The sequence below is a fragment of the Lepisosteus platostomus genome, chromosome 21 (genome assembly GCF_059453375.1).
Source record: "Lepisosteus platostomus isolate fLepPlt1 chromosome 21, fLepPlt1.hap1, whole genome shotgun sequence".
Lineage (NCBI taxonomy): Eukaryota > Metazoa > Chordata > Actinopteri > Semionotiformes > Lepisosteidae > Lepisosteus > Lepisosteus platostomus.
Genome location: NC_142631.1, coordinates 3,894,616 through 3,909,954, shown reverse-complemented (window position 1 = coordinate 3,909,954; position 15,339 = coordinate 3,894,616). Strand labels below are relative to the sequence as shown.

General features: G+C 46.2%; 1 protein-coding gene across 8 annotated transcripts in view; it reads right to left on the bottom strand.

Annotated features, from left to right (window-relative positions):
* strbp (spermatid perinuclear RNA binding protein) overlaps positions 1-15,339 on the bottom strand; it is a 126,340-nt gene that overhangs the window by 103,576 nt on the left and 7,425 nt on the right. Inside the window, exon 1 of one of the 8 annotated variants that reach the window (XM_088615301.1) lies at positions 1,509-1,551. The exons of the other annotated variants lie outside the window; for them this stretch is intronic. Within the exon in view, the coding sequence (XP_088471427.1) occupies positions 1,509-1,536 (28 nt within the window). The 5' untranslated portion in view covers positions 1,537-1,551. Of the gene's footprint in view, positions 1-1,508; positions 1,552-15,339 lie in introns of those variants that run through there. 8 annotated transcript variants of the gene reach the window in all.

Here is a 15,339-nt window from a genome sequence, read left to right as displayed (position 1 = left end):
ATCCCTCTGTATTCCCCCACTTTCCAACAGTGGGATTCCGCCAGTATGCCTGGAGCAAGAAACCAGGTTCCGAGAAACGCCACAGAAGCTAAAGAGCTCCGATTAATAAAAGCCGAAAACCCCCCAACTCCTCTCCAGAGGTGCAGTTAAAACACTAAGGCCATGCATCGCTGGCATTTTGCTACTCTGATTCCACATATCTCCTGGAATCTCATAAAAGTTCTGCTTTTCTCAGGGAAACGCGTGGCATTCAAATCTGCTCCTTAGAAAAGCATATAAAAAAAAAATACTCTCAACACATCGCATTTCTAGTGCGCCAAACACGGGTTTACAGAAAAAACGTACCCACAACGACCAGTCCCTCCCCTCTGCGACGGCAGAGCTACACTTCCCTATACAGACACGGCCGTCAAGCTTCCCACACGTGTGCAAACACAGGGCTGGAGAGTCTCCGCGCGCTCTTTCAACAGCGGCGGACAGTTGCCAGCCCTTAAAACGCAGCACAGGCTGCTGACAATTTCCTGCGCCTCCTTCTGTACCAAGCTACCGACAAGGTCAAACACACGCAAGGAAAAGTTTGTTTTTTTTTCCCCCCCAGTGACCGGAGAGTTAAGGTTTATTTCAACCCGTTTTTCCAGCATGACGAAAACCTTTGCTTACAGCCAGCCCCACTGAGTATGTTTGTTGATTTACCTGGTTTCGAAAACCTGCCTTGATACATAATCACCTCAGCCCTCCCTAGTTACAGCTTATTTACAGCTACATGAAATTTCAGGCCTCCCTCCTGACAGGCACTACTCCCTCTCTTTGCTGACAATAGATGACTACAAATACCATTTGTGGAAGTCAAGATAGAAAAACCTTGGCAAAGATCCCCAATCTCTAACACAATATTAGTCTTTCTACCTCGAGGTGTAGTCATTCATGGCCTCCCTAAGATTTGTGCTGGCCTGACATGACATTCTGAACAGAGCTGTACAGCAGACACAGACGGCTCACACCTCAGGAGTTGCTTATTATTCTTCCATCGAGCTTCTTCCTTCCAAAACCCAAGACCGGAAGAAAAAAAAATGCAAACGTTTTAGCTCCACGGGTTAATTTAAAAGGAGGCGTACGTGCGATTTAACTGCTTGAAGCCTGCTCTCCGTCTGGGCTTAGAAAAAACAGTCAATGGCCAAAGCGAATGTTGATCAATATTTAATTTTTGACACTCCAAAGTCATTGATTGCCAATCTGAGGGGGGCGGGGAGGATGGGAGACACAAATCTTCAAAAACTCTAGTTATCTTTAGTTCCTTGTAATGTTTTCTGGCTCTTATTTCCTTCCGGCCTGTTAAAATGACCCGGAAACAGGTTCAGCTCCAGCCAGGACGCCTAAACTTCAACTTAAAACAATTATCTCCTGATCAATCTTTCCACAGAAAACGGAGCTCGGCCCCGGCAGTGTTCATAAATCCTGCCTCGTGTCAAACGTCCGTGAGATATGTGGGCGCCGACACTTTTTAATACCTGGGACCCCAGAGCGTTTCTCTGCCATCGTGAAAAATGAATGGAGTTCTGTGCGGCTGTCTGGGTCCCCAGTTGCTCTCAGGAGATGCCTACACACTCTCGTCTGGGGCCTTGGAGTCTACTCGCATCCCCCTCGAAGAAAGGATTCATTATTAAACTCCGATGCGGGCGTCTCCGTCCGGCCTGACTCGTTCCACTCGCCGAACGAGTCCGCGGCAGAGCTGGGCAGAGGACACGCCCGCCGCGTTCAGCCTAAACCGGGCTGGGTGGCGTTCCTGGGGGCGCAGCGTCGCGGCCTGCGTCAGAAACCGGACCGGCAAGGCCCACCTGAAACTGGAATGGTGCATTCCTCACGGGCGCTCAGTGCCGGGTTGAAAAACAGTGTTTCTCCCCCCACCTCCCTTTTGCCCTTTCGGTATGCAGGCAGAAGAACGAAACACACAAAAAGACATGGGTATTTTCACCGTCAAAATAACCATCAATAGTGAAGAATTCGAATGCGTCAAGCTTTTCTGCTTCCTGGGAACTGGAGACTGCGGCCCTGAAAATCAGGCGACTAATTGCGTTAGGCCGTAGTGTGATGCTGAGCATGCACCAAATCTGGAAGAGCAAAACACATCAGCCTCACAACCAAATGCAAGATGGTCCATGCTATTGTGTTCCCCATATCAATGTATGGGTGTGAAAGTGGGACCCTGAAAAAAGCTGACCGAAAGAGGATGGATGCTATGGTGCTGGAGAAGACTGTTACAGCTATCGTGGACAGCAAGGGTCACCAATAAAGAGGTTCTGGAGCGCATCAAGCCAGAAATTTCGCTTGAGGGAAAGATCACCAGACTCCGGCTCACTTATTTTGGTCTCGTGACGCGATCAAATTCAGTGGAGAAAGCAATGACGCTTGGGTTGGTCAGTGGAACAAGAAGACGAGGCCGCCAAAGAACGCGCTGGTTGGACGCCATCAAAACGGACACTGGCTTAGACACAGAACAGCTGAAAGGGAAAGTCCAAGACCGGAAAGCGTGGCGAGAGATGGCCTATAGAATCGCCGAGAGTCGGATCTAACTGACCGGATATCATCATCATCATCATCTTCACTGTGGACAAAAGATTCCTGAAATTTGCCGTCAGAAACAGACAAAAGAGAAAGCCTTAACATAACCAAGTCAGCCTCACCACGCCAAATATCGGGAATATAAAGGCGACACCCAGATCACTACAAGGAGAGCTCATGTTACAGTGATGCTTAAAGACATCTGGAAGAAAGGCGTCACCGGGTAACAGTTTCTTCACCGATCATTTCTGACCCCACAGCAAGCCATTCATCCGAGTTCAAACTCGGGTTGTTGAAGCATAAAAGTGCCGTCGTTCTGAAAAGCTTGGCGTTTCCAGAACCCTTCCGCCTTCTTAAAATAAATATTTCGCTCTCGTTTGTCCCCCAAAACCCCCTCGTATGGGAACCTGTGTTATCTTCACCTTGCAGACAGCAAACTGATGGGAAATGACACAAAAAAAAAGGGATCAAGTGCACAGAAAAGCTTAGAATGCAGCTATTCTTTAAATGAGAATGGAATGTGACCGTCTAGTCCTGTAAAACGGAGGAGGACTGAGATTCCAGGAAAATTAAAAGGCCATACGTAGGGCCTCTAGCCAAGAAACTTTTCATCATTGTTAATTTTCAATCACCTAACAACAAGGTCTCATACTCGCCCTAATTTCACCAAACCAAGTTGCTGTGACAGGTTTCAGTTTCCCTTCATCTGGATTTTGCCATTTCGTACTGTTCCACTGGAAACTGAACAAGGGTCGGATGCCTTTTCCTAAGGACAGTCTTCCAAAACGGATCATGAATTTTCAACTCCAGGAATCATTTTGCGCGTCGTGCGTCTGAAAGAAGGCGAGGGCAATTGAACGGTTTGCAAACCAATCGATTTTTCTACAAAGGCAGCGGCCTCTTTGAAACAGCAAGGAAAAACCCAGCTGCAGCACCTAATTGAGGCAGCCACCGGTTCTGCATCACTGACCTAAAAACAAATTAAATCTAAACTTGTCCCCCACATGCTACTGAAACCAGATCTCGCGCAGTATCTACGTTCGGCAGATTTTGCATACAACAAGGTTTAGATCACAGTTTACGTTGTGCCTTTTTATTGTACTGCGTGCACGCAGGATCGAATACAACAACACGATCAACCCGCAGATTATCGTGGCGCCATCCTTATTTTCTTGGACGGTGCTTAAAAATATATTTTGGATATTAATTAGTAACGTGATCTGGTCTATTTCCATCCCTGTAAATCCTTGTAAATTAAAACGCGCAGGGGTCATTATTATCTGACTTGAATGGAGCCAAGATCGCAATCCTGGACAGGGTTCCTGAGCGCAGTGACTGAAGAACCCGACAAAGCTGAAGCGCCTGTAGGTGAACAGAAACATCTGCTCTGCCGCAGAACAGAGAGAGCCCACGGGGAAGTACCACCCTCCAGACTGAATAACTAGGGCTGCAACAATTTGCAAGTCTCAAGACGATAACGGGCCTCACGGCAGGAAAACCATGCAAAGCCCATAAAGACTGCACTCTCGGTACCACAATTACAGATGCCGCGCGGCACATGAAGGAAACGACAACTGGTCCTTACCGACGTTTACACCGCCAGAGTCTGCCAGCTTCCACAAGGCTCTGGCTAAAAGCCTCAAAGAGTAAAAAGCAAACACTGACTGCACATCAAAAGGAAAAGATCACACATTCTCCATGAGGAACAGTATTTGGATAGCATTTATCATAACTTAGTCATCTTTTTCGGTGTTTGCCCAAGACACGCACGTCCTTGTTTTTCTGTTTCTAGACGGCTAAGAGTGCTTTTAGTTCTGGTTTCAAAGACAAAAAAACAGTATCTATTTCACATCTACATATGACCCATCTCTGGCAACTACTGTCCTTCCCAGCTTGTGCAGCAAATGCTGTGCATTTCTTTCTTCCCCCCCCACTAGAAATTTGGAGTTTCCAGTCTGTCTGGTTTTTCTTGATAAATGATTTTCCAATTTGGAGCCATCTCAGGCTTCCATAAACAACTGCATCACAAGGCAGGAACAGCCCAAGACCAAGGAGAGATGCGATAGATTCACTTCCGTTTCTGCTCAATGTTGGAAGTCTAAATAAAGCACGCTTCTTACAAGACCACAGTGGACAAAGAAAGCAGATTCACTTGGATTTTATCCGGAGGCAACGCTCTTCGGAGAATTCAGAGAGACTCAGGGTTTTTTCAGCGCAGAGAAACGCAACACCCCAGAGACCGGTTCACCTCGTGGCTTTCTGCATTACAAAGATGAGGTTAGTACTTCCTGGTCTGAAACCGCAAGGCGGAGGGCAGGAAAAACAAACAAACGGGCTCCTCCTCTCCCGTGCCAACTCTCCAGCAGCGCGCTCTTGTTTCGGGGTCAAACACGGACGCTGCCAATCTCAAGAGAGACGATTTTTCAACTTCGGGGGTCAAGCCAATAGAGACACCTTACCGACTGCCCGGAAAGGCCTTGGCCAACCACAGGGCTCTGGGCATTTCATGGAGAGCTTCCCCTGCCTTTGTAAAGCAAGTGCACAGCAAGTTAGCAAGAATCTAAAACCTGAATCGCTCCTGAGAAATCGAAACCCCTGACGTTTTCCCTTTGGTGTCCGTTTTAGGTTTTAGTTCTCAACAGTGTGGTCAAGCAGTTTTTTAAAACTAAAACACCAATGAGGAGTTTACTGCACAGGTCAAGTAATAACGCGGCACTATTCTATAGAAATATTCCGAGCGCTAAGGAGCTGTCAAGTCCTGTCACAGGCTCTCCGGCAAACTCATGCGCGGTATAAAGGAAAAAAAAATGAATTCCATCCTCGAAAACACACAGGCACACACTAAGAAATCCCACAGCACTTTGCAACCAGACTTGGTTTCTTTCAACATTACTGTAAACACAGGCACTGAATGCTAAGCAGCCTTTGCACTGAGGGAGAGATCCAGGTCTGGCAGTAAAGGAGCTCAAAATATTCGAGGCAGAAGGCAGAAACAGACCTTCAGAGACCTGGAAGACATCACAAACGTAACACTCCTTCAATGAGTTCAGAGGGAATTCATTTTTTCCCCTTTATATGGGTTTGCCCCTCACTTAATACTGGTGACCCTGTTTTCACCCAAAATTTCAGCAGCAGAAAATCCAAGTTGTGGCAGGTGTGAGGGGGAGTTGGAGCTCCAGTAGTGCCGTTAATGAAAAGCGCAAACACTCAAATGTTGCAAAGCACAAAACTGAAAAAAGAAAACCCCAAACCCCAGGCAGACCCCAGCTGCTTGCGACACCTGGCATCAAGGGCTCAGTCCTACCACTGAAAGAAACAGACCAGAAGGTTCTCCGAACTCTGCTCCTCATAAATGAACAGGTCGATGGTATTAAAATGTCACAAGAAAGGCAAACTCTGCAGGACCATCAGGCATCTCAACTCCAGTCTGAAAATGGCACGAGACGAGTTCCTCACTCGCTCAAACCAGTTCCACGAGCAACGCCCCTGCGGATTTGAGTGTATAGGCACGAACAGGGAGAGCATTAAAACAAAAGGTACAAAACACAAACATGAGTTATAGACCACTGACAGAGAATTTAGAGCACAGCCCGGCAGCAATAAAAAAAAAAAAATACAAGAACATTAAGTGATCAGAGCAATAAAAGAGAAGGATATGAATGAATAAGCATCAATAAGCCTAAGAGTAAACCGATTTCTTTTTTCTGCCGGTGAACTAATCAGAAGGCGGCGTATTAAGGAGAGGCCACTCAGCGTATCTTGCCCATGTGCTTGTTAGCAGATATTGACACGAGCAGCTCATTCAGACAATTCGAAACCAGAGTACTGACTTCATCAACCCGGCCGGGAAACTTGGGAAAACCTAGCTGTCCGAGGACTAGAAATGGGAACAGGAGCGAAAGGGGGCAACACAGGGTCAGCACCTGCCACCCCTAAATATGGCTTTGCCACCCCATTTTAGGCATGACCTTAAATCCCATATCGTCTTAAATCTACCAGCAAAAGAACACAACTATGATGTGCCAGGGCATCCAATCAGAGAAGGCGCGTCGCCTCATTTAAAAAGGCCACTCAAACAGGTGCGTCTCCAACCCCAAATACAAAATCCTGGGTGCACCCCTGCTCAACCACCCCGACGAGAAACAGTGGCCAGACACATCTACAGCCCGAGTTAAGGTAAGTAAGGTTAAGGTTAAGTAAAGGAAGTAGAAACGGAGGAGGTGGGCATACATCAGTCACATCAGCGTTCTGAAATTATTTTTAAGGCTACAAACACTTTAAAAAAAGCTGCATTTAAAAAAAAATGGCATGGAAAGGAATCTCTTTTTTTTTTTTACTTGAGAAACGGAGAATATCAAGTTGGAGTTCCATCCTTTTTTTTGTGCAGACTAGCAACAGGATTAAGCTCAGGAACCGCGGCGCTTATTCCATCTGCCATAACGTCTCCGACTGGATGCATGGATACTGCAAACATCTCTTAATTCTCCCCTCTTTAGACCGGTGCTCCACCCCAAGTACAGTCCAGCCTCGCACCTGTGCTCCCAGGAGCAGTTTCGGGTTGCCGAGATCCAGGAATAAGCCATCTTCTGACAACCAATGGACGAGGGGTACAAAATTGAAATTTGCGAGGTCTTAAGAGCTTTACACAATAGGCATCATCAATATTCTCTCTTCGTACGGTTCAACTAATGGAGAAAAAAAAAAACAGCCTGGGGACTGCATAGCAATTATTAGATTAAAGTTTAATCTCGGCACATAAGCAAATTTCACCTCCGCCGCCCGTGAATCACAGCTCATTCCCAGCAGCGGGCAAGTGGGTGAACATCTACCAGTCAAGGCAAGGTCACAACCTTCAGCCTTACGGGGAAAAAAGGACTCGGACGAAGAAGCAGCAGAAACTAGTGTGGGATTTCAGTGGGAATGGTCCTGTACCAATATTTCTTTACTAAAATGTTCAAATGTCACCTTTGCCCCTGCACTCACTAGGCCATGCTGTGTAAATGTTATACCTTAAGGCTCCAAGAAGAAAACGTCTAAACAATCACCTAGTGTCATTTGTAGAGTCTTCGTGTACACAAAGTTAAGTCGGCAATAGTAAAGTTGTCAGTAAACGGGTCTGCCCAAGGTGCAACTTCTTAAAAAAGAAATTCAAGGAAATAAGGAGGATTGGGAACTTAATCCCCGACTAAAACTCTTCCAGCTCGCAGCTTTTTTATTATGTGAAACTAACATGTTAACTCTTTGTAAACAAAAGGGCAATATACTAAAGCTTCTCCTGTTCTAACCGTAACTGCGAGAAAACAGAAGCTTGGATGTTGACTGGCGAGCCCCCACGTCAAAACAACTTCGCAGTGAAAATGACAAGGACAGTCGGAGAGCTGGATATAAACATCCCCCCCCCCCCAAAAAGAACTACAGGAAACGTGAACAGGCCACTCCGCGCTCGTCGGGCAAACCTGCACGAAACAAGTGTCTAAAAAAGGCTCCCTGTTCGCTGTGGTTGCTGCTTTAAAAAAGGATGGACTGGAGAAGAGTAGAAAAAGAAAAATCGGAGGCCCCAATTTCTTTGTACTGCAGCAAATTATTCAAACTTGCCTCTCCCGTATCTAGGGGCGCACAACTCCAGCCCTGAAGGACCAGGTCTCTGGTTCTCTTTCCCACTGTGTCCTTAATCACCTAATTGAACTCATCATTTGTATAATTGGAGAAGCTGAAGCCTCTCCTTGTTCTAGAGATATTGGAGATTTTAAGAGGCCGAGACAAGGCGCTGAACAGCAGCTCTCGAGGGCAGAGTCGGGGCTCCTCTGCTCTGGGGCGAAGCGGTGGCTCTGTGGCTCAGGATCTGCGGCTGTGGCTGGAAGGTTGCCGGTTCAAATCCCGCAGCCGGCAGAGGAATCCTACTCCGTTGGGCCCCTGAGCAAGGCCCTTCACCCCAGCTGCTCCAGGGGTGCTGTATAAATGGCTGACCCTGCGCTCTGACCCCCAGCTTCTCTCCCTGTCTGTGTGTCTCATGGAGAGCAAGCTGGGCTCTGTGAAAAGACAGATTCCTAGATACAAGATACAAGAAATTGTATATGGCTCACAAAGTGATCTTATCTTCTCTAGAACTTTCTTTTTGCAATGGGAACGAGCAGCCCAGGACAACACGAGGGTATCTGGCGATTAGGGCAAGTACTGCACTGAATGATGCCCCAGCCCCGAGACCAGACAAATGTGTGCTTTTATTTAGAAAACAAAACATCCCCAAAAAGGAGAAGAAGCCGCCAGAGGCTCGGATTAGAGAGAGTATAATCCCTGCATCTGGGTCACAGATGGGGGATTTGGGGGGGTGGGGGTGGGGAATAAAGTTTCACCTGGCCAAAAACAAAAAGATCAATTAAGCTAAAACGCAAGCCATCGCACAAAACCATTAACAGAAATGCAGGGTAGAAGGAAGCACATGGACCATTACAATTTGGGCTGTACCCATTGGTCAGTTCTGTCCCTCCGTTCCCTTCCTCCTCCTGGGAACCTGAAATCGGACAGCCCAATCTACCCCAGCAGTGGCTTGTGAGCAGCCTCTGGATTTGCCCGGAGATAGAAGCAGTGCTCTCAGAAACCTCACTCTTAGTAAAGAGCATCGTTTCCAATTGGCGGCACACTTTGAAACACTGACACGGGGGAAATGCTTTCATCGGTAGGTATTTTGTATGGAAAAATCAGAGCAGAGCTCGAGTCGCGTCCTGCACTCGAGATCCAAAACGCAATCTGATGTTACAGTTAGGACAGAAGAAAAATGAGTACGAACGAGAGGACGTTAACTGGCTCATTAAGCTCATTCCATAATATGAAGTAAAGACTCGATTGGGAAAATCTCAGGAATTGGAACCCACGCTTCTACAGAGACTGAAGCCTTGAGTCTGCTTGGATATTCTAGCGGGCAAATCAGATGCATCTGCTCCACTCTGGAACATCTTTGAATTCCAAGAAAGTAAAAATCTCTGGAAATAATTTCAGCCACCCGCTATTAAACCAACTTCCATTGGATGTCTCCTTCAGAGAAAGTAAACTTATATTATGATTATAATGGTTGCGGTCTTTTTGATCTGAGCAAAACACTGAGAACAGCCAAAAGACACAAGGAGAGGACCTGATGGCTCGGGTAGCGAAGGGCGACATTCGACAGCAGTGACACAGGAGTTGTCACGTTTTCTGCAGGAAACGAAGTTAAAAAGATTAACGTGACACAAGAAATGATAAAATGATGCGAGCTGAAAGTGTACGCGAGACCTGTCATGCTCGGAAGCCTGTCAATTTCAAATCCTGAGGGTTTCAAAAGCTCTCCCGAGTCCTCTGTGCTCCAACAGTTCATGCAATTTAGGTCAAAATCCAGCACAGATTGTTTCATAAGGTACAGGGAAATGTACGCTACACTGAAACTACTTTGAAAAGGGCACTCATTGTCTTTCTCATAAATGTTAAAATGACACTTTAAACTAGGTCACACAAAATCCCAGCGTACTTACAGAACAGCGGGTCACCTTACTGAAAGGCATTATTTCACCTTCTGAGTCTTTTTCAAACATCGTCGGCAAGATTTTCTCTCTCTCTCTCTGCATCCCACAACGCCATCCCTGCATCAAATTTCTTCATGACACCCTTAGAATAGGCAAGCTTCAAATGAAGACCTAAAGGCACCGCGGTCTCAAGAAAAAAAAAAAACGTTCTAAACAAGCGACTGAAAAATTGCTTTTTTACAATTCAGACTTCCTGCACTGAACTCGCCATTTAACTGAGAGTAAGTCAAGGTCCTGAAAATGCCAGTTGCACATCAGCTTTGACAAGGTCTTGAAATCTCTGGAGAATACGGCCTCCTCATTACTCTTGAAGGCAGCGGGTTTGAAAATAAATCTCCCAATTGCGAGAAGAAAAGTACTCAAGTTTTGGTACGATGGGCTCTTGCAGCTTGAAGAGATTTTGAGAAGGTATTAAAACCGTAGCTCTTGGGGGGGTAAAAGTCATCCTTTTTGACCCCCTTGCTATAAAGAATGAAGCTACCATTTGACTCCACATTTACTAAATCCCAGTACAGGTAACTCTTTCTTGCCTCTGTCCTTAAAGTTATGCAAGGTGGTTTTTAAAGACATGGGTGACCTTACGCTTACCTGAAATATCCTGACCAGCACTGATGATATTGGAGACACAGACAGGATCTACCACATCTAGAAACAGCCCAGCAGAGAGATCAGCTACAGATCTCCACTCCACTGGATGACTTTCTAACAACCTGCTCCTCTTTAAGCTCCAACAAGCGGGACGAAGGTAAATTCCTGAGGCCCTGCTTGCACTTTCTACAAAGCAGCCCCCGCCTGGAAGGGCCCCATGTTAAGCAGCCCTGCTGCAGAGTAAGTACAACAGCGGCACTAAGCTTCAGGTGACTTCCAGGGATTGATCACGCAACACGCTGCACGCCGAGAGGCTGGACTTCATTCCTTCCGCCACAGCAGAGATGACAGAGCGCAGGCCTCTGGGCCTCCTCAAACATCCGACGGGCAAGATCTGAAGCACACGGCTCTGGGGGCTGTAAATCCTTCAGCTGCTAAAAGCCGTTTTTGAAAAAGTCTAAAATAAAAACAAGCAAATAAACCAGAGATTTAAGCAGAGAGAAAGTGAGTGACCCGTTTCCCCCCCCAATTAAGCTACTATATTTTACTACCTGTGCACAACTCTCGCCCACATGTAATATGAAAGGTTGGGGGGATAATTTAATACACATAAATGAAATTACTATAATTATCTACTGTACATGATGGATGGTTGGGACTCCTGGGCTGCCTTAAAATGGAACAGCACCCCCTATTCTGCAGGGAGAGAACCCCAACCCTGTATTTTGCTCGACTACGGCCGTGGGGGAACCCCGCTGGTCCCCGCTCTGCCGTGCCCTCCTGCCGTCCGTGCCAGGCTTGGCCTCCGAGATGACGGCACGCTGGCAGCTGGGGCAGACTCCACCACGAGGACCTGTAATTATCAGCCTTCAGAGGAAGAAATCCAGGGGATTTTGAAAGCGGGCTGCAAATGGAGAATCCAGGCGCTGGATACGGTTTCACCAGAAGAAGAACAGGCTCCCGGGTTTCACTACAGCAAGGACTGGAGAGGAAGTGGGCCGTGTGTGTGTGTGTGTGTGTGTGTGTGTGGCATAGCACAGTAGCCCATAGGGATTGGATTTCCCATCGGTAGAAAGTCTCAGAAATATATTTAATAAAAGGAACAAATGAAGGCATATCTAAAAATAAAAAGGGGCAGACTGATGCACAACATCCACCATTTCCTCCCGACAAGCTATACTCATTTAATATTCCAGAGACCCTGTAAATCACACTGTAGTTCATACTGAAGTGTTTTTTTTCCCCCAAAAAAATTCTCTTTATTTTACCTAACTAGTCCTGGACCACATTTAACAGCGGAGCCTGCTGCCATTTTTATGCCAGGGAGTTTCCGAGAACTTCAGATCCACGCCACGCTCAAATCTGGGATCCTAGCAGGGATCCTGTAGATCACGCTGCTTAGCGAACAGCTGGCCTCGCCGGAGGACAAGAGCTCTCACCACACTGCTGAAGCTACCTTTCCTCAAGAAAGGCTGGAGCAGCTTGTAGCATTCGCAGTCAGGACTTGCGAATTGCCACTATAAAACTTTAATTAAAGGCAACAGGCTACCAATTCAAGAACCCAATCTATTCTGGGTGGTTGTTTCTTAGGCGTTCGTAACTGTTAAAGATTTTTCCATTCCAAATAACAGCAATTTTCCTCTCCAAGTCTCCCTGCCTCCCTATTAGGCTACTTAACATGACAGTACGATTGGACAGAGAACGGATAAATGTTCGAGAGAGAAGCTCTTTCTTGCCGTTGTGAGACGGCCAAGTCAATCCAGGCTGCTGGAAAACCACAAACAATGCTACGTCAACAGCCCTAATTTGAAGAAAAAGCAGCTTTTAAAAGAATTGCAGTAATAACGCCAAAATTCCGTCAGTTTCCTGAAGCATTTCAAGCACAGAGAAAACCTTAATGAATGGTGCCATAATGCGTAGGTTGTACAACACGGGTGTTTTGCCGGTACTTTTAACAAAGTGCAACACAGGGCTGTAGATGTCCATTCATTGCTGGAGCCCGCAAAGGCTGCTGGGTAAGAGGACGGGCAATGCCAAGATCCTGTTTCCAGAACTTTCTCCAGCCCTGCCCTCATCAATCTGAATCCGTTTTGCTTCGGGCAAGGGGCCCTATAGGTGCAGTTCCAGCACGCACACCCATCGTTTCGCCTTTTTGTTTTTTACCGGTTGGTAAGTTTATTCAAAGTTCGCACCCTGTAACTAACCCGCCCCCATACCAGCACGAAGCCGGGACGCAAAACGAAATTCCCACTTTCTCATTTGTGTTCTGGAGGGATGATACCCAGGAAACCACACGGCACTGCTTAGTCTGAACAGCCCTTCAACCCTGGTCTGGTTCTTTGAATAGAATTTGAATTTTTAAATGGAAATTCCTCATTTATTCTTGAGCCCTTTGAAGCAAAACGGCACTTCTCGAGAGCCGTGGAACTGGAAACATTTGACAACTCTCTGACCGTTTGGGTCTTATCACTGATAAAGCTTTTTTTCTTTAAAAAAAAGGTAACAATTATGGGATCTTGGTGAAAAGAATGAATTGTTTTCACAAAAATCAGCAGCAATTCATTCACACGAGAGGAAAAAAAAACAACTCAGGTAGCGCAGCACTGCAGAAAGACTCTTGCTGATAACCTCTACGGGCTCTCTACCCACAGGCATCGTAATTCACTGATGCGCTGTTAAAGAAACGCAACCCAAGCTTTTCTCAATCTGCCCTTCCATCGGAGGCAGGGGAGTGACGCAAACAGCAGTATTCTCCATCTCCTTTATCATTATCCGTGCCACCTCTTACGAATCAAAGGGGAATTCTCTTTCATCCCTCTAATTACACAACCGGCGATGGTAGGCAAAGCGTTTAGTGCTTAACTGGTTAATTATCTCACCACACAGCGCTGAATGATAACAGAGAACAAAAAAAAAAAACTCGGGCCCGGTCTCGATATTAATGGCGATATTTAAGCTGCAGAATCCTTTTTATTAAATTAAACTCAATAACTGGTAATGGACTGCTGGAAAGCCCAGTGTGCTGGCATCTATAACATCTGAAGGGCAATCAAAAGCTGCAATTAAGCTAATTTTATCACATTGCAGTAAACAGTGGTTAATTAGCTTACGATTTTCAAAGTGAATGTTGTTCTAAAAAAAAAAAAAAAAAAGCTGGCAGCTGAGCTTTTAAAAACACAAAAAGCCAACACTGACCTGATTGGTGGGCTTGAGCAAAGCACATCACTAAACTGCCAAATCGAGGAATATGGACTTTGTGACAGATGCAAAGCAGCACACGGGCTGAAGGCTTTGCATGTGCTGTACTCTCTCTAAACAGGGAAGCTCCGACGATACGGGCCATGTCCCGCGTACAGGGAGAGTTCGCTGCACGTGCCCTTGCTTCCACGAGAGACCCGGCGGGAGAAAGGAAGAGCTGCTTTTCAAAAAAGGGAGAAGATTTGCAGAGAGGAGGCGGCGGCACAACAACCCGTGAAGTTTCAGGACTTTAGGGGTATCTAAATCTACTCTGAACAAGCTGCAGTATGTCCAAAATTCAGCAGCCAGAATCCTGACCAGGTCTAGTGCAAGTGTTCACATTACTCCTATCATGGAGTCCTTGCACTGGCTTCCGGACAAATTCCGCATAGACTTTAAAATCCTCATGCTCACCTATAAGGCTTTACATGGCTTGGCACCTCAATACCTGTCTGAACTTTTATCGCCCTACTCCCCACCTCGCAACCTCCGCTCTTCAAATTCTGCCCTCCTTACTGTCCCCCAAGCCCGTCTACATTGTATGGGCGACAGGGCCTTCTCCTGCTATGCCCCCAAGCTCTGGAACTCTTTGCCCAAGGATATTAGAGAGTCACCTTCTCTAAACTCCTTCAAATCCAGACTCAAAACCTTCTTCTTCAGAAAAGCCTTTACTTAACTGGTTCCATTTTTCACCCCTCTGCTCTTCTTAATACCATCTTCCACGGTCTCCTCTATTGTTATTGTTGTAATTATAATTGTGTCCTGTCTTGTGAAATTCTTATTTATTGTTGTAGTCTTCTTAATTATTGTTATTGTCATCCTGTAAAGCGCTTTGAGAAGCCACCTTTAAAGGCGCTATATAAAATAAAGTTTATTATTATTATTATTATTCAATTTCAGCCCCGACCGCCGGGTTGACAACGGTTACAGAGAAAGAGAGGATGCGCTTCGGCCTGCTCTTTGCCCCAGTCCAGGCAGAACAGGGCTCTTGTGGAGGGACTCTGCTCTGCTAGGCGTTTCACTGTGTTGCCTTTTGAGAAAACCGCCACTCATTTCCGAACACGTCTTCCTTCTTCAGCGCGACACGAAAGCCAGCAGCTTTTAAAACCCGAAACCGAACAAAATACCGCATGAAGGGAGGCTCCCCCATGTTTATCACACTTCAACCAATGCAGCAGAAGTTCCTATTATGTACAGTTCATTATGTAACCCATGCATTTACCATTTCAGAATACACTTTACTATCTACATCCAGGACGGAGTTTCCTCCGGCCTCACGGAGACGACAATAAAAAGTGTTTATACAAACTACATAAAACATCCAGTGGATTTTGATGTATGGTATTTATATTACAGTACAAAATTGTAAAGCTTCTTCTCTTGCAAGGCTACAAAATAG